The sequence below is a fragment of the Rhea pennata genome, chromosome 1, assembly GCF_028389875.1.
Source record: "Rhea pennata isolate bPtePen1 chromosome 1, bPtePen1.pri, whole genome shotgun sequence".
NCBI classification, from domain to species: Eukaryota; Metazoa; Chordata; class Aves; order Rheiformes; family Rheidae; genus Rhea; species Rhea pennata.
Window position 1 is genome coordinate 21,799,043 of NC_084663.1, and position 26,663 is coordinate 21,825,705.

Below are 26,663 nucleotides of genomic sequence, written 5' to 3' on the forward strand. Positions count from 1 at the left end.
CTTTGCAGCAGTTCAGCCATACTTGCTCAGGGCATCAACCCACCTTGCTCAATATCCTCCCTCTGGCAGCAGCAGTGACAAAGGCATAAAAAATAAGTTTGTTTTTATAAAGGAAAACCTGTCTTCGAGAACTAGTAAGATTTATACACAGCCCAGACAAAGTCATTGCAAGGGAATTTGGCACATCAATCCTGCACCCGAGGTAAAAAGGACCAGGGTGCAGACACATAGAGGGATTTGGTATAGTTTGCAAGGTCTGCTAAGACCCTTGAGAGAGCCTGAGCCAGGCCCCCTCACCCTCCACATGTGGCAATGACACAGGATGGACTCTCTTTCTGAGTTCACTACACCAAACTCCTCACTGCTCGGCCTCCTACTGAGCCCTGCCTACCCTGCTGCCAGGATGCAGCTGGACGAAGAACTCTCTGCTATGCCATGTCTTGGGCACACAGCTGACAAAGCAGCCCTTTTCTCCGTCTTCTGAGCCTTCCTTCAGCTCATGAGGTAGACACTTCCTGTGGGTTACCTAACGGTTCTCTCATGCAGCAGAATCACAGCTCTACAGCCAGTCACTATGTCCTTACAGCCACATCTGCGCACTGCCGCCACTAAGTCTATGAAGGGTAAAAAGAGGGAAAAGGAAGTAAGTAATGGTGACAGCTTTCAGATTTAGGTTATCCTACCTTCCCACTCTCACTGCTATTCAGGAGCAAGTGGCAATGATAGTTCTATGTCTGCTACCTGGGCTTCTTGTCAGCAAGACACCCCTCTTGCCTTGCTCATTACATGCCTGTCTGGATGGAAGAACCCCTAGAAAGAAATATGATTTGAAGTATGCATGCAACAGTTAAACCTGAATAACAAACAGGGTCATAGTATTCACGATGACTGGGGAAATGCAGATTTCAAGGCAAAGATGAGAATCTGCCTCAGTCATGCTGCGTTGCAGGTGACAACCAAAGACCTCTGAGAAAAATGTCACAGATACTTATTTAGGAGCATATTTGGTTTTCATCTAAGTACTGCTAAATATAGAGCCTATAAACTTGACAACAAGAGACTAGGGCCTGGAGTTGCTGTCTGACTGCTATCATAGCTGCTGGCTATGATGCGGCATGCAAGCCCTTTGATGCACTGTGGTCCAGCTTTTGCTGAGGGGATAATACGTACTTTGCTTACCCCACTCCAGAGACAGACAGTGAGGTCAGGCTCTACGAAGATACAGGTCTGACTCCCTTTAGGCCGAGGCAAGCTGAGAGCAGTCCTCCTGATTTCTAGGCAAGCTGTCTAACCCTTAGGCTGTTAAACAGGAATAAAATAACTAACCCTACATAAGTTTTAAAAAGCGAGCAGCTGGAAAGGTTTCTGATAGGAGCACCCTCAGCATCCACCAGTCCTCCCTTCAGGGTGCTCGGCTGAAGGGCTCTGCTCCTCCCCACCACCACCCGGCTCAGCCCAGCCACTGCGCTCCGCACCGGGGCCCGGGCTCCCCCGTGTGCGCACCGCGGCAGCCCGGGGAAGGAGACGGCAGCCCCGGGCTCCTCCTGCCGGCATCACCGCCCGCCCCTCCCCGCTCCTCCAGGCACCCGCAGACCCCCTCCCCTCCGGCATTCCCCTTCCCCAACCCTGCCCCCCGCCCCTCCGCCTCCTTGCCCGCCTCAGCGCCCCTCTCCCTACAGAGACCCGCCGCGACGCGACGCCCCCTCCCCTCACGCCAGGGCCGCGCGCCCCCGCCCCCGCCGGGGCCCGGCGCCCGCGCGTGCGCAGTGCGGCCGCGCGGCACCTCCTGCGGGGACGCTGCTGCCGTCGCCGCCGCCGCCGGGGCCGCCGTGAGCCGCGCTGCCGCCGCCGCAACGTGTTGCGCGCCCCGCGCCGCAGCCCCTCCGTGTATCGCGCCTGCACAGCTGCCTCCGGCCGGCCGCGCACCGCCCAGCTGCAGCTTCTAGCTGAGCGGGCTCCAGATGTTCTCTCTAAAACCTTAAAGGACCTCTGCGTTCAGGCAGTTCATTCCGGTGCTGCTCTCGCCACCTCCTCCCCACGGCTGCTGCTGCAAGCCCCTTCTTGAATTGCTCTGCACGTTAGTGCCGCTTGGTGCAGACAGACATTTCCATGCAAGCGCCAGCCACCCGCTGCAATAACAAGCATCAATACATCATTCGCCTCCCTCCCCAAACCCGGAGCTATTTTATTACTTGGGGAGGTGCAGGGACCTTTTTCCGGCAGGGAGGTCCAGTATAAGTTTTTTTTTTTGCAGCTTCCGCTATTATTTACAAGTCATCGTTTTGCTCACCATCCCCTGGGAACGGAGGAAACCAAAGTTACCAGGTAAATGCCCTTTTCCTTGTCTGCAGCACTTTTACCAGAGGCAGCTCCAGTTTGTCTTTACTGCATGAGTGTTTCACTCCTGTTATATAGCATGAATTGTAAAACGGAGGCTGCATTTAATTGCATAGCTGTCACTGGTTAATTCCTTTTATTGCCCGCCTCTCATGACATTTCTTTGCAGAGCTCTTTAGAGACTGCATTTTATCGCACAGCTGCCACTGCATAGCTCGGGCTGCGTTTGCCCGCACGATTTCCTACTGCACCGCTCTGACTGCATCATTATTCCGGCCTGTTTGCACTGCTCTCCCGGGGGCGGCGGGGCGGCGGGGGAGGGGTCGGGACATGCCCTCGAAAGGCAGCTGCCGGCGGCAGAGCTGCGCGCGGGAGCGTGCAGGATGCCGGCGATAACTGCAGTCTCAGCAGGGGCAGCATCCCGGCCACCTAAAGATGGTGCCGTTGTCGCAGACCGCGGGCCGGCCGCGGCCCTGCGGTTACGACTGTCGGTGTTGTCCCCGCAGGCCGGGCGGCCGGTGCCCGCAGCAAGCCGCCCACCCCGGGGAGGCCCGGCGGCCTGAGGCCGCCCGCCGCCGCTTATGCAACACATCATCGATAACCACCCCGACATGGCCACCGCGCTGCTGGCGGGCGAGAAGCTGAAGGAGCTCATCCTGCCGGGGCAGCAGGATGACAAGGCGGGCGCGCTGGCGGCTCTGCTCCTCCAGCTGAAGCTGGAGCTGCCATTCGACCGCGTGGTCACCATCGGCACCGTCCTCATCCCCATCCTCCTCGTGACCCTCGTCTTCACCAAGAACTTCGCCGGTAAGGGCAGCGGGGCTGCCGCCAGGCCCGGCCCGGCTCGGCGGCGCCGCCCCTCGGCAGCCGCGGGCGGGCGGGGCGGCGACACTCCCTAACGGCCGCCGGCGCGGAGCGGCTGCGGCGACCGCCCGTTTTCACGGGCGCGGCGGGGCCCCGCCGCGGGGGGCCGCGCCCTAACGGCCGCCGGCGCCGAGGGGCCCGGCCGCGCGGGGGGCCGCGCCCTAACGGCCGCCGGCGCCGAGGGGCCCGGCCGCGCGGGGGGCCGCGCCCTAACGCCGCGGGGAGCGGTGCGGGCGGTGGGCACCTTTGTTCGCAGCGCTGTGTTTAGTGGCAGGGACCCTTTGCCCCTTTGACTCGGCGGGGGCAGCCCAGAATTTTCTGCAGGGAGCTCTGTGGAGCCGAGGGGTTTTTCACTCGCCTGCGGCAGCTGGGAAGCCAGTGTGAATGGCCCTCTGTGTATTTATGTACTCGATCAATTGGATCTTGGATGGATCCAGAGCTGATCCAAGGAGGACTTTAAGCATTTTTCCTAATGTTAGTTCAGACATGCACAACGTGTTTAACTAGCTTTCTAGGTAGAAGAGGATGCTTTTGTATATACATGAAATGATTATGTACAGGCACATGCATACTGTCATATTGGGATAATGGTAATCACTGGTGTTTGTCCCAGTTAAAGGCCTACATACTGCATTCAGGCTTTTTTATGCTTAAAAAAGCCTAGTTTGATCGCATGTCCCAGCCAGCGTAGAGGCCTTCCAGTCTAGGGAGGAAGCTTTAAGTCTTGATGAGCTTTGAGAGTGAGTGACCCAGTAAATTGTTAGGTCTATTTTGAGGTCATTAGCACAGAGAATGTGAAGTATTAACCTGAGGAATAGAGCTACTAGGTTGCAACTCCATGGATTGGATTACCAGCAGGTGCCCTAAAGCTCCATCCTGAAGATTGTTGTGAAATTGGTAGCATTTAAATACACAGGACTGACCTTATATATGCCTATACAGTTAGTGGGAACTGGCAGTATTTAGTAAGAATTCTATTGGACTAAGCATGTCAAAGTTGGACTTTTCCCCATGCTTTGGGATCAGCTTCTAACACTTGCCTATCCTTGTTCTTCTAACACTTGTGTATCCTTGTTTTCATTATTAGATACGGTTAAACTACCTGGAGGAATGCATGCTTATATAGGCTTGGTGGAAATTTTTCTTAATTTTAGTTAAAACATTTTAAATATGAACCTCATTTTTTAAACTTAGCATTTATAGCTCAAAATCTTCAGCCACAATTGATGGTAAGAACCTCATTCTGTGGATAGTTCTGGAGATGACTTAAAGAGGGCAGATTTTCAGGGCATGCAGATCTTGCTGAATCTGTGAAGCTATCTCCTAATAGTGACTTAAAGTCAGAATACAAAGTTACTTTTACAAATCTTCAATGCAGAATGCAAAAGTGTTTGGTTTCCTTCTTTTATTTGGTTTGTAGAGGGGTAAGCTGTAATGAAAAGGCAATCCATCAGGTCATGAGGGTGTGTACTTCCGTACTGTGTGAGGTTTGCAGGTTTGAATCTAATCATGGATGTGCCCTTTCTTTGGCACAAGAAAGGGCTGCCGTTCGTGTATGTGCCTTTCTGTAGTGTGGGTTTCAGGACTCACAGCTTGTGTAGACGGTGGTAACACGCTCCATATGAACAAATCCTGACCAGGTTGTGGAAGAAACAACAGGTCTAAGGGAGACCAAGTTTCATAGAATAGATGTTCCCATGCAAGTTTCAGGTATAGCCCACACAGGTATATACAAGTCTGCTGATTTTTCTTGCTACTCTCATCTGCTCATATTTCTACAATTACATTTATATTATGCTGTGGAATACTGCCGTCTAGGATAATGGTTGTGACTTTAAATGTTCCAAATTTATTTTTCAGAAGTACCAAAAGCAAAATCATTTAAGCCTAGTCACAGACTTTGCATGTTAATTTGACCCTAGATTTATGGAGTAGTAACCTATGCTATCATGATGGGAAAAGCTTTTGGAAAGCTGCCATTGGAAGACTTTAGGACAACATTCTTCTCTCATATGATATCATGTGGTTGTTCAGATAATCTACAGTTAGAAAACAAATAGGACAAAACAAAAAAAAAAATCAAAGATACTCTGCAATAGAAAAATGGAGTGGACAAGAGAATGTAATACAAGCACTTAAGGGACTGATGAAACTATGTAGATTCCTTGTTGGGGTGAAGTCAAAGAGCCCAGGATTATCAGACTCAATCCTGCTTTTTCTGAGTTCAAGAGCAAAACTCCTAATTTTAACATGACCTGAATCAAGTCATAATTTCTCTGTTACCAAGATAATATTTACTCAGGCTTCTTTGCTGACCTAAGCTTGTCCAGAGTCACTGTTAAGTATAGCAATAATAATTAGTCCTGCTGAATATATGCTTATTCTTGATCTGCAGTTTATGTTGTGTTTCACCTATGCACTGCCACTAATCATTAAAGAATCTAATTTTGTTTTCTTGTCTTGGATACAGCTCCCTCTGTGCAATTTAAGTGATACGTGTGAAAAGTGTGAACTTTGCTGGCAAAATTGAGTGCTTTTCCTACTGTCCCTTGATTGTGAATACTATAGTAGCTTCCTTGGCTTTGCTTTTTGCATGTGCACCAGTTATTGCTTTGGAATAGAAAGTAAAAACTAATGCTTACTTTATTGCTATTTCTATTAATGATATCCAGTGTGAGCCATTTAAGCCAGGAGCATGCCTCTGAACTGAAAACAACACCTCTTTCTGGGTTCTATCCCATCTTATGTAAACTTTGATAAAGCTCTAACAATAATGTGTGAGTTCAAGACTTAAAGGTAGTGATCAAAAAGCATTGGTTTCTCACAAGACATCAAAAGAGTCTGCATGATTAGTGTGTAGAAGATATAAAGCCTTCTATACTTATAATCTACCTTGGAGTTCATGTAGTAAGATCTAGCTGAGTTTAAAGAGTAGTCAAAAACACCTGTACAGCACAGTACAGAGAATAAGTGTAGTAAAATCTGCTTGACTCTGTCTTGCACTATTGGTGTGCAGAAGGAACCCTATCACAGTAAGCCTGGATATCCCGATGCAAGGCCTAGAGACTATCCCAATCCTTCTGGCCTAGAGACTATTACAGAACATATGAAAGCACAGTTCAGTCTCAGAATACAAGAAAAAGAAAGAATGTGCTATGAAAGAGTATACATATATTTAAAAGATGGTAATCCATTAACAGTCATGAAGATTCTTGTCTGTTGTATAATTTATTATATGCTATAGTTCACCTGTGGGGGAAGATGAGGTTGTTTAATTACATTGTTTTAATTTCATGGGCTAAGTGCTTGTTTATGTTAACATGTTTGCTGTTCATTTAAGTGATTTGTTTGTACTCACATTTGAGTGTTACAATTTTTACATGACCTTTGAGAAATCATGATTTTTTGTTTTAATAATTTTAGTAGCGCAAAAGGCGAGACTTACTGTGTTTTAGCAGGTACTGATCTGAGGCAAATGTTGATTTCCTGAACAAATCACAATCTAGCATTCATACATCATAATCATGCATTACAATTTCTTTAAATTAGATACAGGATTTTTCTTCCATTACATGTATCATCATGGTCTGACTTGATGTAAAAAAGCAGACTGTAATCCTTGGTTCATTTTTGTTGGATAAAAGAATCTGTAACATAATCAAAAGTTTATCAGGAGCTGAAATCTTGTTTCCAAACTTCACTACGAGATGGCAGTGCATTAGGGGTGAAATGCATCTCTCTGCAGAAAGAAAGTATAAGTCATACACATCACTTGCTCCTGAGAGGGAAATTCAGGCTGCACAGGAGTTGGTAGGAGTTTTGCTATTGATTTCAGTGGGGCCAGGATTTAACTCTAATGGCTGAAGTGAAGTTCTTTCTTGCGTAGGCACTTCTGCAAGGGAATGAATACTGCCTCACGGACAGTGAGGTGGACTTAGAACTGGCTGAAAGGCAGAGATCAGGGTTGTCATCAGCAGCACAGAGTCTAGTTGAAGGCCTGTAGCTAGCAGTGTCCCCCAAGGGTCAATACTCGGTCCAGTCTTGTTCATCTTACTCATCAGTGACGTGGATGAAGAGACAGAGTGCCTCCTCAGCAAGTTTGCTGATGATCCCAAGCTGGGAGGAGTGGCTGAGAGCCAGAGGGCTGTGCTGCCATTTGGAGAGACCTGGACAGGCTGGAGAGTTGGGCAGAGAGGAACCTCACGAAGTTCAACAAAGCAAGTACAGGGTCCTGCACCTAGGGAGAAATAACCCCATAAACCAGTACAGGCTGGGGGCTGACCTTCTGGAGAGCAGCTCTGCAGAGAAAGACCTGGGAGTGCTGGTGGACAGCAAGCTGACTATGAGCCAGCAATGTGCCCTTGTGGCCAAGAAGGCCAATGGTATCCTGGGAAGACTGTTGCCAGCAGGTCAAGGGTGGTGATCCGGCCCTTCTACTCAGCCCTGGAGTACTGCATCCAGTTCTGGGCTCCCCAGTACAAGAGAGACCTGGAGCTACTAGAGAGAGTCCAGCGTAGGGGTACAAAGACGATCAAAGGACTGGAGCATCTGCCCTATTATTAACGGCTGTGAGAGCTGGGCCTCTTCAGCCTGGGGAAGAAAAGACTGAGGGGGGATCTTATCAATGTGTATAAGTACCTGAAGGAAGGGTGTCAAGGGGATGGGGACAAACTCTTTTCTGTTGTCCCATGTGACAGGACAGGAGGCAGTGGGCAAAAACTGAAACACAGGAAGTTCTGCCTGAGTATGAAGAACTTTTTCTGGGAGGGTGACGGAGCACTGGCACAGGTTGCCCAGAGAGGTTGTGGAGTCTCCTTCCCTGGAGATCTTCAAGGCCTGCCTGGATGCAACCCTGTCTAACATGCGCTAGGTGACCCTGCTTGAGCAGGGGGCTTGGACTAGATGATCTGCAGAGGTTCCTTACAACCTCAACCATTCTGTGATTCTTCGCACTCTCTAGACTTGTTTTCACAAGAGGAAGTCCCTCAGCTAACCTCTTACTCTACCATTACTGAGTCTTTTATTTCCCTTTTAATGTTTTTCAGGCAAACCAGCATGATTCCTAGAAATAAAGGTCCCAGAATGATAATTAAAATAGATCCATCTGCCATATACTGAGTATAAGATATTCATAAAGTCATTTGGAAACAATAGTCAGCTTCCTACACAGAGAAATTTGCATGTTTTCCAAAAGGGCACCCACAAGAGAAGAAAGAATATTATCTTCCTTTCTCTCCACTCCAACGTCCTGGACAGACTTCATACAAATCTAGGACATCTTGTGTTTAAGGGCCGGTGTGTGTCGGCGTTTACTTCAATGAGGAAAGCTTTTGACACATGATTCTCTGACTCAGTGGATGGATCTGTATTTAAATGGAATCAGTTTTCCAAAATTACAGGGCTCGAAGTCCTGATCAGAAGGATGTCTACAACAGCCAGTAAGGACTCAAAGAAACCTCTCCAGCAGGGGTGTCCTTGTGCACACAGTTGGTAGACCCAAGGGAATTTACTTGATTTTGTTACATTTTCTTTCAGAAACTACTACTTTAAAGTTAAGGATACCTTTTGTTTAATTAAATATAAATAACAATTGGACTCTTTCAAATGCTTGAATTTCTATCAGAAGAGTCACGTGATCCTAGTCATAGCATATATAATTTTAACCATCTTCCTGCAGCACTCATGCAAATTCATATGCAGTCCTTTTAAAAGGTCTGTGCTTGTATCTGACTCCCCAGAGGCTTGATTTGTCATATCTGAAGATTTTAGATACAGAAGCTTTGTTGTTCCTAGGCACCTTGAGTGGTTATCTATACCTGTGCAAATCAAGACTAAAATCAAGAGTAAAATAAAACCAATAATTTATCAATGTAGAGTTTTGATTTTGTATTGTCACTTTTGTTCTTATATTTTAGCTGGGTTGGAGTCTGCTGGATTGTTTTCTTCACTTGATAAAGGGTTTGGTTTTTTTAAATTTTTTTTAAAGAAGTTATTTAAAGCGTTTCCTTGCTAAAGCAGATTTTTTCCATAAAGTTCATATTTACTGCACAATGATAAAATACTAAATTTTAATTAAACGTTAGTAGTTGAGGCTCTAAGATATGTAGTTCCAGTCCAGCTGTAGTCTAAAGCAAAGTTCAGCAATTGTTCTTAGATTTGTTGTTACAGTATCTCCTATCAAGAGATGGTCCTCTTGGGGAAGTTTGGATCTAGATCAGAAGAGGCAGTTATTTTAAGATAGAGCACATCTGTTTTCACTTCCTTTCTGAAAGGCCTAGAACGCAGAGTATTAGATGAATCTAATCTTAGATCTTAGAACTAAGGTTCATTCTTAGTTTGAAGTGAATCTGTTTTGTGTCCCATGTTTCTATTCATCCTTTCATCTGCTGTGCCTGTTCTTACCATGGAACCAGTACACCAAACTACAGCCACGAGTAGGACATTGTTGAGTATTCAATATTAGTCTTTATCAGCAAGTGCTGCTTTCTATCCTCTATGACCAGCAGCGGTGTTACTGACAGCAAGTGGCAGCCTTGCATAGTGAAACTTCTCGTGGTGTTTGCTGAAATTCCAAGAGACTATTCTACAGCCTACTGGAGTAAGACATACTTGGCCTTCATGATGAGCTACTTAGTTTGTTTTGCATTGTTTAATATTTTTACTAAGTGTTTTAAATATTATTGCTCAGTATTGTGCTGCATTCAAAAACATTATCAGTGATGTCTGTGGGAGGTTTTCTGCATAAGGGAGCAAAGAGAGGTGGGCCCCAAAGGAGAATATGTTTTGATCTTCACAGTATTGAAGTATGTTGTTACCCAAACTTTCAAAAGCTTTGGGATTGGTGTACTCAATTACAGGGATTGCTAAATCATATTCATCTTGTGCAGTGCCTTGTGCTTGTACTTCCTAGTCACAGTGAACTGTTCTTTCTATATTGCAGTCGTGTTTGCCTTTCCCTCAGAAGCTGTTAAATATCAGTACCTCATTAGGTAGAGCAAAGCAGTCAAGATTTTATACTTTAGTCAAAAGCCAAGCTTTGGCATAGGTTTTCTTGCTACGTTTATAAAACAGTTCCTACAAAATACCAGAAAGTTGCTCATAAATACTGTATTTCTATGTCTCTTAGCAGTTACGTAGCTCAGCCCTCTACCACCCTTCTGCTAGAAAAGTCTCATGAGGAAGTAATGGAAGGAGACAGTAAGTTGAATGACTGATGAGTCAGTTCAAGTTTTATGTTTTATTTCCTGATTTGTAATCATTGTGCATAAGCAATGCTTATTTCACTGTGTAGTACAGTATATGCGTGCATTCAATGTCTTTTTATGCATTTCACCTTACAATATGTTTAAAGCAGTACATATCGAGGGTTTCTGTATTATAAAATGGAGTTTTAGCTTGTATTTCTGGACTATTTTTCTAATTCATATTTTTGTTTCAAGTTGTAGGCAGCATGTTTATATATACTCAGTTACCTGACTGAGCTTATTTTGAGCTTATTTTCCATTTTTTTCTTTCTAACTGCATTAAAGTAGCCTGTAGTATATTTTCCAAATGATTATGGTTAGTGCTAAGAGTAGAGGGCCAGATTCTGTTATATTTACATGAGATCAGAGCTAGGTGCAGAAATTGGTTCTGGAGCGATATTACTTATGATAAGAGAATTTAAGGAGTCTCTCAGTGTTATATGTGTTAAGTGCTTTCTAATCATGCCTTCTTTAAAAGGAGTGAAATTGTACAAGTAGTCACAGTGCGCAGGCGCACAATACACACACATGCGTACACACACTAGGTTGTCAGGAGCTTGACTAGGTTAAAGACGTGCAGTTATCCAGTTGAGTGTTAAATAAAAAGGTAATCTTGAGGAAACACGTGAACCTCACATCTGAAATAATTCAACTGTAATTTCTGAAGGCTGCAGACATTTTTTGTCTTGAAAAGACAAAAAAGTTCTTTTCTCAAAAACTTCATTGATACATATACGTCATCTTCTTTTCATACAGATTTTGGTGACCCTGTTTGCACTATTAACACGTCGTCTACTCCAGTGTCTGGCTTCTGAAGAGATCCAAAACGTGAATGAGGTTTAGCTTAACACATATTTTCAAATAACTTAATTTGAATAGATGATCAGAAAAATTTTTGTTTGAACACTGCTAAATTCATTCATCTTAGTCAAGAGGATCTTTGTGTAGTAAGTTTGAGGCTGCTTTTTCAGTTACCCAGAAGGATTTTGAGGCCTTTTGTCTAAAATAGATAGAAAAATACGCTTTCATATTCAAGAAAAAATCTCAGCTTGTATTGTTTCTTAGAGCTGTGAAACACTTCAAGAATCAATACCATCATGGAGTTTCTTGGGTTTTCTCAGCATTAGAAATGACTGCAATGAGCACTTTCAGTAGGGATACACAATTAATTACAAAACCAAATTATTTCACAGTAGACTGGCATGATTCTTCTAAAGGTTCCCTTTGTTTCACATGATGGTATAGTATTTATTATAAGAAAAATGCTGAAATGAATGCAGGTATTTCCATCATAACGGATTTTGTCCCAGTCCTATATTATACTCTTGCATTAGAACTAGGAAATACAAAATTCATTATGATAGCAGGTTTTGGGGGCTGGTTTGGTTTTGACTGGAACCATACCTATCATATAAACTCAGGAAGTAAACAAGAGCAGCAGTGCAGCTAAGATACATGACGTGTATTTGCAGCTTGGAGTTCAGTTATATGCTTACATAATTATTTTTGTGTTTTGGAGTTGAGGTACCTTGTCTTCTGCAGGATTTTTGACCTCTTTCAGGAGGATAGGAAACCTCCACAATGGAACTATCAAGAGTCCCTGGAACCCTTGGCAGGCTGATTCTGACGGCTAGATCAAGCATAGCTCTGATACTTTACAAAATTCATTATCTTCTTACATGGAAGAACAAGTTTTCCAAAGAACAGTAGACCAGCCATCTCTGATTCAAAATTACTATGCTGTTAAAATAATATAATTACTTAATGAGCTAATTATTTGCATTTTTCTTGTTTTTTAATATGAAGTTTTTGGAGTACTATATTTATGCCAAGAGGTACTTAACACAAGCCATCTTCATCATTTCTAATCATTAAATAACAATAATGCCGTAGAACAAACCTGCTATTTCCTGTTTGCATTTTTCACTTGACCCTTGAATTAAAAAGCCGCACTTGTCTATGTATCATTAGTATCACTGAATTTTCATAATTCATTTCACTTTGGCACTTACATGCTTTTGCAGTTTGCTTTAGGTGTTACTCTGGTCTGCATTATCATACTATCTGAGTGCCTGTGTAGTTACTCTGAGGTTCCATTACTGTAAGGGAATTTTTGAATTGCCCAAAAATACTGTTTTCATCTTTTGATGACATTAAAACATTTATTTTCATACAGTATTGCTTTTACCCTTATAAAGAAGATCTGTGTATCACCAAGATTCCACTTACCTCCTCTTACTAGAACTATTAATTTTAGAAGTAATTATTATGCAGATCTCTTTTATAGGGCTACCTGCATAACTGAATTTCATTCATTAGATTTTGATGAATGCATTCTTTCTAGCCTTCCCTTTATCTTAACATAATACAAAGCAATGCTATATTACAGAAACATACCCCAAGATATTGCAATATCATTCCAGGTGTTTTCTGTTTTCTCACAGAGCTCTGTTTAGCAGAGGAAGAAATGCTTGTAATGAGATTCAACAGTACAGTCACTATAAATGAACACTCTTTCCAATGATGTTATCACCATATTGCATGGCCATCACACGATGAATGTTAGCTCATTGTTGAGGAAACATTCTTGGATAGGAGCAGCCTGAGGGATTTCATTTGGGTGTTTCTGCACCTTCTGCGTAACAGTTGCAATTTCTGAAATAATCTCCAATAGACTTTGACATAATCAACTAAGAAGGAGTAGGTATCATTCTTTCCTGAATTAGGCTGGCAGGCACTTCAGCATACCAGCTAATTTTAAAAGAGCTAATATCAATTACATACAATTAACATAGTCCTGTAAATTTATGTATCTGTTAGGAAAGTGATAATATAGTAACTCTGCAGATCCAAAATACATGCAGTTCAAGCAGCAATCCTGCAAGGAAAAAAAAAAAAAAAAACAAATCGTAAATATGAGGACATCTACTGCTGCCCTTACATTGCAGTTACCCATGAGGGTAACCAGTTACCTATCAGTCATTGAAATTGCTTATATACATTTCAGCCATTATGACTAAGCCTTATTGAATATGGGCCATTAAAACCATGGAGCAGCAGTGGTTTCCTGTCTCATTTTTTAGGGATTTTCTTTTTAAGATTTTTTTCTTAAACAGGACAAGTGGTTTCAGAAAGTGAGCAAAAAAGGCTATACCTTACCTTGTTGATCATGGAGAAATTTGTGCCTTAGGAGGACTTCATGGGCATGGAACGTATATTCAGATTTGGAAAGAATATTCCCTAACAAAGGTAAAGGTATTGTCTTTTTATTCTGATAACAGTAATAATAATAATTAGATTGCTAACTTAAGGCTTAGTTCTGTGAATGCTTTATTTTCTTACTCATATGAGTAAACTCAGTTAAATAGGACTGTATGACTACAGTTGATGTATACAATTAATTTCAGGAATCCATCCTCATGCTGTACTAATACTCTAACCTTTAAATACTCTTTAAATAAAGTAGTTGAAATAAACCCATTAAATTAAGGGAGTTTTTCCTTTGTCTTTGAACTAATTTGGATATTAGTGGGCATTTGTTAAAATCACCATTTGTTAAAATCACACCCAAAGGAGCGAGTTGCATATTTTTATGGAAGTTTCTGGCTGGGATGGAAAATCTGGTTACTCTTTAGACAACATTACACTTTGTTAGGCTACATTTTCAACCTTAATAACATAAGTGTTCTTGTTCTGTTTTTACAGAGAGAAGAGGATCCAGGACATTCTTCTTTTCCCTTCAAAAATACTGAAAACTACTAAATGAATTACTTCTTTTTCTCCAAATAAACACTTTTTGCTACCTACTTTCTTGTGCATTCTCTTTAGTACTAAAGGTGAATGAAGTGTGTATGTCTGATTGCACGTATGTAACACAGTGTAGGGAAGGGCAGTATGATAGGACTGTTCTTGACAAATACCATTGTTTATTAATTCAAAGAGGTTCTCATTTATCTTGCTATTAGAAACTTGTGCTCAAGAGTTAAACACTCTGCATTTCAGTTTTAGCCACTGCATGTATGTACACCCAAATAAAAGAAAGCATCTTTGTGGTAGTGCCCCACACTTAAGGGAATTACACTTTACTATTGCCCAGTAAGGGCTTGAGCGTATAGGAAGCTGAATGCCTTTGTTTCTTTCTGACTGCACTCGTTGCTCAATACTAGCAAGTTTAGTAGAAGTATTTACATACACCCATAGTGTTGATTTGTGGTTCTAGTCTGAGTGCCTGCTTTAGGGGTCAAACTTTGGCACTGCTACGCCCAAATAGTAGGCATCTGATCAGCAGAGAAGTTCAGATAATCCTACTTAAGTGCTGAATTTCTCCTTATGATTAGCAGAGAGGACCTTCCAAAGAATGCTTTAGAGGACTTGACTGAAATGCTTGTCTTCATAGGCAGCGTGGGCATATTCATGAGCATAATTTAGTAGTACTGCTAAAGAGGGTAGAAAGCTGATTGGTGGGAAGCACTAGACTCAGGATCTCTGTAGGCATTTAAGTGAGGTCTCTAGAGTCAGTATCTCTTCCCCACTGGAGTCCCCCGTGAGCCCGACTGACAAAGTCAGGGCACAAGGGTTAAAGCACTCGCTCAGGAATTGGGAGATGTAGGAAGTTTGGCAGCCTGTTTTTCAGAACCTAAGCCCCATCTCTACTGCCTGCACCCAGTCTAGTGCCATAGTGCTCAGGCTGATTACTTCCATATCTTAAAGAAGTATCTGCACAAGCAACATACATACTGCTATCTCGGTACAGTCTGCACAAGGATTTTTAGCTTTTTCATTTTTTTCTGAAAACTGAGTTCCTTTTTTCGCTGTTAGAAAATAGTTCTATTACTCCTACATCATTGACTCATTACTGAAGAATACTGAGTTCATGTAATTTAGCCAGAAGATTAATGAGGTGTGCTTTCTTTTTCCAGGGTAAATGCTAAAAGCTGGAGGTCACAGGAGATACACACAATTCATTATTATGCTTTATAGTTTGCTTTTGGTGAATGTACTTTATTTCACAGGGAATATGGTAGGTGTTAATGGTTATTTGCCCTTTTACGTAGGCCATTGTCTATTACTAATATATTTTTTTACTTTTCAAGGTCTACTGAAAGCCTTTCAAATATATTTTCCACATTTGTTCAAATAGTTTTTGACTACTACTTGTAATAATATCTTAGAAGCCTGAAATTGAACCCCATGCAGCACCAGTCCTTCAAAGAGAAATGCGTATGCTTGATTTTATGCGCTGTGAGTAATCCCATTGGCTTTAATGAGCCTGCCCGATGTATAAAGTCACTTAAGTCTTTCAGGAGCAAGGCCTAGTTCTTTTACATTATTGAACACTAAAAGATGGATACTGTTATATTCTGTTTAAAAGGATATGTGAATGTTTGTGCTAGATGAAATTAACTCTCCTTTCCAGGAAGACCTGTAAAAAATGAACTTTGTAAAGACAGAATAAAGGAGAAGGATAGACATTTACCAGCTAGCCCATGTTCTGGCAGTGCCTTCTCAATGATCTGTACACCATTTCACTTTTGCTGGTCAGGTTAATTTTTTTTTTAATATAGGCAAATACATGCACACACACACACCCTCCTTGATGGACTGTGCTGTTGATTCCTCTTCCTTCAGATGAGATGTAATACTGAGACCAGAACTCCAGCTATTTATATTGCGATGCTAGCCTTCTAGCTATATTTTACCTAAAGTCTTCCTGATGGCAGTGGCCATTGCATTCATTCTTGGTAATGGCCACTTCTCAGAAGTGAAAGAAGTAACTCCTACATGAATCAGAACCATCCTTGCCAGATGTAACCTAAAAAAGAAAATTCATCTTGAGGACAGTCAAACATTGCAAATGATTGCCTAGAGAGTTTATGCAGGCCCCATCTATGGAAGTTCAGAGAGTTGGGTCACCCTGCTTTGAGCAGAAGGTGGGATCTAAGGTTCCCTCCAACCTGAATAGTTACGTAATTCTGCATTGGAGTAAAACTTGAGGAAGTGGTCTAGAACAGCATTTATCAGTTTTTTCTGCTGTTTACTCCATTTCCAGGTCTGAGATTGATTTTTGCAGTTGAAGTTTCACAGGAGTTCCAGCCCCAAACGTCAGCACTACAGCCCCTTGTTCTGCTAAGGTACATGGAGCTTGGAGTTTCAGTGGAAGAAGGTGACTGATCTTAGGATGGGAACAGAGAGTAGGCAAGAGCGCATATGCCTACTGAAAGCACACAAATATATCCCAGAGCCTTTACTACAAGTCAGCAGGTTGGGCAGCTTCTAGTTTCCATGATTTGCTTTCACTCCTTCCTCCCATACTGTGTGTTTAGATTTTTTCCAGGCTAGAGTTTCTTGAACAGAGTTTTTTGAACCCTTCATTCATTACTGACCTTACCTCACCAATCTTCTCCCAACCATTTCCTCTATTCATTTCCATTAGGTGTGCCCTTTGTGCCACAACGTTTCCTGCAAGTCATTCTTCCTCCACTTAAGTACTTCTTAAACTGATGGGTTGAGATGGTATGGTACATATTTTGGTAGAGTAGGTGAGAAAGCTTAGCTGTCACAGGATTTTAACTTTTTAAATGACATATTGCACAACTGACTGAATAATTCTACTTTGACTATTTCATCTTGTTGGTATGTCCCCCAAAAAATTGGATGAGATCTCCTCCATACTTTATTCATGAGACTAGTATTGAGGACTTGTAGAAGTTACTTATTTGCACAGTGAGCAGGATAACATGTATTCATGTATAACTGCTGAAAACATCTGATGTAGTGCCATTGAGATGGGCTCATAGTATCTAAAATGGCAAGCTAAGCTTCCTAGTATGCGTCTTTATATCCAAGTCAGTATCAGATAAAGTATAATACACTTTTAAAATATATTAATATCAATAATCTTTTTTTCCAAATGAAGTAGTTAGTTATATTTGCACAGCATTAACACAGAGTTGCTTAGTGTCTTAAAAATTGTTCAAATGGAACATTCCTGGGAATGATAGCGACTGTAGGTAGGTATTACTAAAGGCAGGATTTGGCCTTAGCTATTATAAGTGATTTTTTTCTGAACAGTTGTGGTGAGCTTGATCTATTGGTATGTAGTAAGTGCATTTGTGTAGGTAGACCTAAGGGCAGACTTTCAGACTTTGAACTTAATGAGATTTTACTCTAATATCAACATGGATAATCTTGCAGTATGCCATTACATTTAATACAGAAATGTTTGTCTCCTTAGCTTTCCAGCCCCCATTAAGAATGGCAGGTTAGTTAGGCAGTATCTTGTTATTTTCTGTCTGGGTTGCAGATGTACACATGCATAAGTCACAGATACATCTATGCCCTGAACCATCCTTTCATTATTTTTTGGAACTAGCAAAAGATTATTTTGGAAATGATGACCTTGCTCTCTATTTTGCTGTAGGAATTTCTGTCTAGGTTCACAAGAATGTACCCCTCGAGGAGACTGGAGGGATGGATGATACTTATGTGCTCAAATGTAGGCAACACTCAGAAGGAGACTAAACCCCTCAGCTGTAATAACGTCCCCATAGTTTTGCAAAAATTTTCCTTACAGCATCTTATTCTATTGTCTTTTCCTATACAGTTGAGTATTTATGCAGTTAAATCTACCAAATGCAGTAGATTTGGTAGATATACTGCCAAATGCAGTTAATCTACCAGTCTTGCATGGAGGATAGCTGCATTTCATGGTGGCTGGAGTGATTATATGAAAAAGAAAGTTCTCAAATTGTTTTTAGGATTTTCAGGGTCAAATATGAGTGTCCATATAAACACTCTATATTCATGAATATAAAATTAAAAGCAATCTTTTTTTTGTATGTCATGATCCAGCATCAGCACTATGATCGTAACACTCTTAGGTTACATATCTGTCAACATAGATGTCACCTACCTATCAAGAGAACATTGTAAAAGAAAAAAATATATCTGCTGTGTCTTTTTCAAACTGAATGTGGGTTAAGTAGGGCCCTCACCTAAGTGAGAGTTGCATGTGTGAGAACAACTTAAGAATTACTCCTCCGTCCTCATCAGATCTTCATGTTGAGATCCAGCTATAAGTTACTGCTGTCTTTCATAACAAACAAGATTAATTATTGACATAGCGCTTTTCTTTTTCATTTATTCCTGACTGATACAGATTGCAGTAGAGGAAAAACAAGTCCATACCCTACTATGATAGGATTACACACCTTCATGGTGTTAAATGCTTGGTTAAATGCATTGTAAAATGCTACCATCACCTGGGAAGGAATATTCACAAAAACTCGATGTTTTAGTTGGCAGTTTAAACTAGGTTTAACCTTTCAACTAGGTTTAAGTGGCAGTTTGGCTTGACAGCCTCCGTAGTCAATGGAAAGAGAGGTGACAGCTAAACTGGGCTCTTTCTCTGAATCATTTACTGGAAGGGCCTCCCCTTCCTCTTCATTGTCTACATGATTGTCCAAATAGCTTCCCAAGGCTGATGCTGTTTTGTGAGTCATGTCCTATGCTGAAAAGGTTGAGCTAAACTCAACTGTGAAGTAACTTTACCAGCATCGGTAACACTAACTGACAGTGAGCTTGGCTCAAACTTTTAGAAAATGTTGTTTAAATAAAATTGCCTTGTAACCCTGCCTCCATCTCAGTCAGTTCCACAGGCTTCACTGTGGAAAGAGTTTCACCTGAAGGATCTTAGGATTTACATGGCCCTTAAAGAGAATCATCAAAGTAAATAAATATGCAAAGAAAACATTAGCCTAGCATCAGAAAACATTAGATTAGCATCAGTAAATAATAAAACATTGAATAAGAATGGGACACTGTGCTTATAATAAGAATGGGACACTGTGCCCAATAAACTACAGATTTCTCACAACTTAACAGGCAATTGAAACAGCTAACAAAAACACTTAAAACAGAAAAAGTGAACAAATTATTATAAAATGGCATTTGCTTTCTTTACTGGGCTGAACAATCCCATTTTTGAAGTGGCCTCTAATTAACCTGTTCAGTCCAAACCAGAGCTGTGTTTTTCACAGAAGCAGTGGAAAGGGGCAGAGTGCAGAGTTAGTCTCTAAGTGATCAGTCCAACATAAATATAAATGCTAAGTTAAAATATTTTGATTTGTGTCCTTTATTTATTTATGAGTTAAATAATTTTTGGATTGTTAATATATATTTAAAATTTTTGCAGAAATCACCTTAGCTTTTCAGGCCTCAGTGAAGAGAACTGATCAGTTATTTGGTGGTAGCAAGTGATACATGAATCCCAAATTAATCCATATTAATGATTTATATGAACACTTAAATACAATCTTCCCAAGTATTTCTGAGTCTGAAATCTAGGAGAAATGAACCCATGTATTCCACAGGAAATTTATTTTCATGTCAGCAGGCTCTGGTAGGCATAAGGACCCAATTCAAACTATTCCTGCTTATCAGAAACACTCCAAACTTATTTACCTTTTTTTCCCCATGAGAACATTTTCACATAGGAATCTACTCTGTCTCCTGGAAAACTGTATAGTAACTCTTTGACAGCAGGAGTTGAAATTTTTTGTGTGCATCCCTTCATGGCCAGGAATGGGACAGCATGTAATTACTGAAAACAATGAGTGTTTTTCTTGTAACAGATGGCTATAAATATACAAAAATTATACTAAATGGGAAGTTGTATAACATTAGAGTGCTTTAAGCACTTCTCCGAGAAAAGTCAAAGCTAGATAACTTTGAACAAGTCTTCAGAAGTGATTTTAAAGAATTTATGGGGCTTACTTTACATCTTGTCTTGGATAGTATCATTTATTCTAACAACTCTGTCCAGGTTGTTTATGTCTTTAGAAAAGAATCTTCATTGAATCACTCAAAAGGAAAAGCAATTTTTTTTTTTTTTTTTTTGGCAGAGGTAGTGGCTCAGCACGTAAGTAGATCAGGGAATACCTTTCCTGATCTTACCAGGATTACCATCTTAACATTTCACCAAAGCACTAGTAAATGTTTTAGTTTTGCTTGAAATTGAGAAGTAGTTAGTCCAGGAGGGAGTTCTCTATTATACCAAAAGGACTAGGGCTTTTTTACCGTTAGTTAATTTTTAATATTTTATTTATTTTTATCAAATGACTTTTTATTATTTCTCTTAATGATTTGTATTATTAAGAGAATAGTACCACCACTTTCTTCAGACAAGCTGTTCTTGATCTGAATTGTAGACTGCATTCAGAACTGTATCAGGCTTGGTGTTCTTGGGCCATTCGAAATTCAGAAAGGAACATATCTCTTCCTGTGGATCTCATATTAGGAAAAATTTTAAAGGTATACTAGAACACTATAAAATCTGTTCCCCTTTTTCTACCTACCATTAAAATGCAGTCTTCCTGTTTGGAAAGCATGTTTTGGTAACAGTCATTGTTATTTGTGCAGTTAATACCACTCTAGCTTTCACAAGTTTTTCCACATTATGTTCATGTCTACTGCTAGAAAAATACAATTACATAAGAACATAATATATCTATTGGGTCAAGGCAAAAATCCTTTTTGCTCAATATCCTGTCTCTGATGGTAGCAAATAGCAAATGCTTGGAAAGAGTATAAAAGTAGACAAGCATATGGTATTACTTACTTTGATAATCCCTCCCACCCTTCAGCAGCCTGTGGCTTGAAGATGTCCTTAGTGAAAGGTTGCATCACTATCTGTGTATTTAATAATCATTGCTATGCTTTTCCTTCCATTATTTTGCCTGATCACTTCCTGATTGATAATATTTTATGACAGTAATTATGACAGCAATTTCCATCATTTAATTGCACATTGTGTAAAAAGTGTCACATATTTAAATGTAAAATTAAATATTCACAGTGATAAATACAGTTAACAGACCAGATTCTGAGAATGTGAAAGTGTTAGCTGGGTACAGTTGACAAAATGCATATGAGTCTTTAAGTTGCAATTTTTCCTACCTTATCCAATGAACAGACTTTGTTAATAAGGATTAAACATATTGCCTGCAGCTGTAGTTAACCATTTAGAAGAGCATTTAGCTGCGAGGAGTCTTGAATTTCACTTAAATGAGCCTTTCAGTATTTGCACATATTCTAACATAAGATTCTCAGCTATTGTGTAGTATCAAGACTCTTAGCTTTCCAGAGTTAGGCTGCAGTTTCTTAGCATATTGTTCTAGGAGAGGTAACTTACCCAAAATACATAATTTTCACTAACATTTCTAGCTAAGGTTCATTACAAAACTTCAGGTTCATTACAAAACTTCAGGTAAATAGTTTTGCCTGGAGGCAAAGGCAGTTGTATACAGACTGAGCTGTCTAATAGACGTTGTGGGCTTAATAGTCATGTAAAGATACAGTAAAATAAAATTGATATAATTTAAAATGTTTATTTTCCAGAGCTCCTTTTGTAGATTAAATGCACAGCAGTGACTTTTCTCTCTGTTATACAGAGGAGCCAATATACTGTTACACACCACACAACTTCACCCGCGATCAAGCCTTGTATGCCAGAGGATACTGTTGGACAGAACTAAAAGATGCCTTGCCAGGAGTTGATGCCAGCCACTGGCCCTCCTTGTTTGAGCATAAGTTCCTGCCTTATGCACTACTGGCTTTTGCTGGGATCATGTACATTCCGGCTCTGGGCTGGGAATTTCTGGCCTCCACTCGACTCACTTCCGAACTTAATTTTTTGCTTCAGGAGATTGACAATTGTTACCACCGTGCAGCTGAAGGGCGGGCACCAAAAATAGAGAAACAAATTCAGTCCAAAGGCCCAGGGATCACTGAGAGAGAGAAGAGAGAAATTATTGAGAATGCAGAGAAAGAGAAAAGCCCTGAACAAAATTTGTTTGAGAAATACCTGGAGAGAAGAGGACGAAGTAACTTTTTAGCTAAGCTTTATCTTGCAAGACATTTATTCATCATCTTTTTAAGCATCATACCAATTACATACTTATCCACCTACTACGCTACACAGAAGCAAAATGAATTTACGTGTGCACTAGGAGAGCCTCCAGATAAAACAAGCAGCTCCAAGTTGCACATCAGAGTGAACTGTAAACTGCCATCTGTCCAGCTCCAACGGATTATTGCTGGCGTAGATATTGTTCTCCTTTGCTTTATGAACTTGATAATCCTCATCAATTTAATTCATCTCTTTATATTTCGCAAGTCCAACTTCATATTTGATAAACTAAACAAAGTTGGAATAAAGACCAAGAAACAGTGGCAGAAGTCCCAGTTTTGTGACATCAATATTTTGGCTATGTTTTGTAATGAAAATCGGGACCACATAAAATCATTAAACCGTCTGGATTTCATTACAAATGAAAGTGATCTGATGTATGACAATGTGGTGCGCCAGCTGCTTGCAGCATTGGCCCAGTCCAATCATGACGCCACACCAACCATGCGTGATTCAGGGATCCAAACAATAGACCCAAGTGTTGATCCAGCAGACATTGATGCTAATGAACAGCTCATCATTAAGAGACCGAGAAAGAAGATGAAATGGATCCCAACTACCAATCCGCTTCCTCAGCCATTCAAGGAGCAGCTAGCCATTATGAAAGTTGAAAACCATAAACCTGAAAAACCTAAGCCTGTGCGGAGAAAAACAGCAACTGATAGCCTTATAGCTCCTCTGTTAGAGTCCACTGCAAAAACCTCACAGCAATCATCAGCCCATAAAACCGAGTCAAATGCCATCCAAAGTACAAGTACTGAAAAAAAACACACACGACACTTTTCCTTGGATGTTCATCCATATATACTTAGTAGTAAAAAACCCAAGCCAGAGATTCAAGCCATCCCCTCAATGCCTACATCAAAAAGCCAAGAGGGTGGATTTTTAAATCAGGAAGAGAATGTCATAGTACACGTCACCTCCTCTCTCAAAGGTACAGTATGTCACTCCAGTATGACCTCCACAGACCATAATTTGCATAGCAGTCTGAACTCAAAGCTTATCTGAACTGTTTGACCTGCCTTACTAGATTTTAGAACAGCTAATAATATTAGGGCGGGTAAGACTCAGAAGTAGTGGTTCTCTCTTCTCTCTATCTGAATACACTTTTATAAAGTATAAGCAGTATTACAGGTAGAGCTGTAGAAAAAGAATGTGGTTGTGCCTTTGCCAAGGAAATAAGGAGAGTTTGGCCTCCATGATACCCTTCCTGCTCTACCAGCACCTGGAATATTTCAAATGCATCTTAATTTCAAGTCATACAGAAAAGGCCGTGGTAGATCAAACTAGGAATCCCAGTACTCAGACCAGCAATAGCCACTTCTTAGGAATGTGCTATTAAGAACTGCTAAAGATAGTTAAAGCTGCTTGTAAAAAAATTCCTCCTTTACTACCAGTACAAAGGGGTTGGCCTGTATTTGTCACCTGAGGAATTAAAACTCAGATAATTTATATTGCTTTTCATCCAAGAGACATTTTAAATTGCCCTTTGTCCTTTATATGGACCAGAGAGTGGATAGTCCAAAATGTGGGTGCTGGTCTGGGATTCAGAACTTCTACTATTCACTTCCTGTGGGGCCTCACAGGAGACACTGATTCTGTGCTTCAGTTCTCTATGTGTGTCTTGGAAATCCTTTTCTACCTCAAAGGAGCGTTCCAAATATATAGAAGATTGTGAGGTGCTAGGTGATGGGTTAAGCCATGTAAGCACTAAGAACAGCAACAGATCAGAAGCTAAATTGATAGAGAGATATCTTACTGTTTATTATTGTAAGTTACTGACATAAGAAAGAAGAACTATGCAGTTGAAGTTACAGAAAATTTGTACATACTTAAAGCAATGGCTCTCATCTCATTACAAGCTAAGACCTCCCTCTGGGCCTCGACAGACTGACAGCTACCGTCACCCCACTGCCCAGCAAAGAAGTGATTTGAGGTATAAAAGTTTCTGTCACTTCCAAATCTTTATGCTCCCTTAGAGCCCTCCAACTCCCCGATGTGCATGTGAGCTATTCTACAGCGTTCCTTATCCAGTCACCTGCTCTGATTTCAACTCCTCAAAACTACTGGGGTTTTCTAGTCTCAATTACCTTGATCTAAATTAGTTCTTGAATATTTTACATTAACAGCAGAAAATAATTACTGTAGTTTTGGGGCTCTGTTAAACTCCCCATTCCCATTAAAAATATTCAGCTTTGCTTTTGAGTTAGACCAACATTACAGTCCATCAGGTAAGGTAGAGCTCTAAATTCTACAAAGAGACATCAGTTAACTACAAATTGCTGAGTTCTTTCTAAAGACAAGTGGCTTACGATATGTAACCACTATTTTTTCCCATTTAAAATGACAGTTTTTTGTATTATATCTTGTGGATTTCAGCATTCATATTGTTTGTCAAAACATTAAATCGTAACATTTATAAGACACCTGCCAGAATATAGAGGAGGAAAGAAACTTTTCAGTTGCTTGTTGTTCATGATATGAAAATACCATTCATATAAGGAAGCATGAGCATGCATAAAAAGAGAGTGAGATTTACCTAACCTGTATGTTGTTTGCCCTATTTCCCTGAGTTTACAATCCTATTGTTATGAAACAGTCCTGTTGGATTTTTCAAAGGCCCCAGGAAAATTCCTTTTTTGGATCTGTGCCTGCTCCCATTGAAATCAATGGCAAAACTGCCAGTGACTTACTGGTTCAGGACACTACTCTGTGATAGATTGGAAATGATTATGAAAGACTACTCATCTTTTCACTGGCTTTTTTGTTTTCTTTTAGACACCCCTCTTCCAGCGAAGGAGATCCTATACTCATCTGAGACATGCAGAACTGTGCCTGCTGCTGGAGCTTTTGTCACATGTAACCACAACCATATAGCCACAACTGCTGCTACAACAAGTATGACTTTGCATCAGGTCAAGCCAGAACCAACACCTGCACTGAACTGCAACCCAACCCACCCGTTGCTGCACATCAATACATTGTATGAAGATCACGAGGAAGAAGTTTCAAACATAATAGACAATGGTATCCACTCACCTACTGACACAGGGGAAATCCTCTCCATCACTACCCCAAAGCAGATAAGGTTGGCCACATTTGATGAACCAATGGCAATAGTGAGCTCTGTGGAGTACTGAAGATTGGGGCTGTCCAGCTGTGCCCTCGTGGCCAGGCTCAAGACTGCTGCAGTGCGAACCATGGTTACCCCAGCAATGCAAATCACTGCATGAGAGCATGGAGAATTTTACATACGGACTATAGCTCTTGGTAATAATACCAAACAGTTTTTCAGGATCACATCATGAGCACTGTCAGTCATTTGCAAAATAGATTAAAGAAAATCTGGTGGACATACACCTACAACACCAAGATAACCCTTAGTTCTAACTATAAACTATAGCTTCCTGATTTAAATGGGAGTTAGCACAACCTCTGAACATTAAGAGTCTGATGGCATGCCACAGTAATTTTAGTGAGCGTTTAAATCCTTTGTATTCAGAATCACTGATCAAAGTTGAAACAACATGGAGGTGAGGTATCTTCTGTTGTAAAGGCAGCAGTTAAATAAGAGTTTTTTTCTAAGCAGAGGGGATTTTTTTTAATTCAACATTATGAAAAAGTTTTATGCAAGCAAAATTTTTGTTTGTTTCTTTAGCTCACTACTGTTGGGCTTGATGGAGACTTAGCTTAAAGGGCCTTACTACCACCAGCATTTAAGTGCAAAAAGAGTTGATATATATCAATCTCTTGCATTTATAAATGAGAATACCTGAGGTATACCCTGCCCTTTAACAGGCTTATATGTTTGATGGAAGATGATGAAATGAAGAGTTTATTTTTTTAAATATATTTTACCATGGGAAAAAATTACTTTAATAAACTTTTCAAATCAGGTGTTGCTTTTAACAAAATGGGTAGAAGAGAGTCATTGTAGCTGCTTATTTTTTCATAGTGTATTTATGAACCAGGTTAGAAACTTTCATGGGTGCTTCACTGATACGAAAAATCTTACAAAGGTTGTTACAAAATACCTTACAAATGTAAAACCAGCAAAACTCTTCAGATAACACACAGTTGAAGAAGTCTATGAATTTCGGTCTGCAGACTTGGCTAGTCCCTGATCCAGCAAACACTTAAGGCCATGGATGTCACTGAATCGACTCATATGTCTAAAGTTAAGCACATACTGAAATGGCTTTGCTGGACCCAGACTCTAGTGCAGGCAGACAATAATCCTGCAGAATGTG

At 40.8% G+C, this 26,663-nt stretch overlaps 1 protein-coding gene across 1 annotated transcript; it reads left to right on the top strand.

Moving 5' to 3' along the window:
- The first annotated feature begins 2,296 nt into the window (after window positions 1–2,296).
- Window positions 2,297–25,553, top strand: PANX2 (pannexin 2). The gene is made up of 4 exons (XM_062600602.1): window positions 2,297–2,325; window positions 2,844–3,144; window positions 21,896–23,347; window positions 25,192–25,553. Exons 2-4 carry the CDS (start codon window positions 2,919–2,921, stop codon window positions 25,551–25,553), a joined length of 2,040 nt encoding a protein of 679 aa, XP_062456586.1. The 5' UTR covers window positions 2,297–2,325; window positions 2,844–2,918.
- Window positions 25,554–26,663: the final 1,110 nt, after the last annotated feature.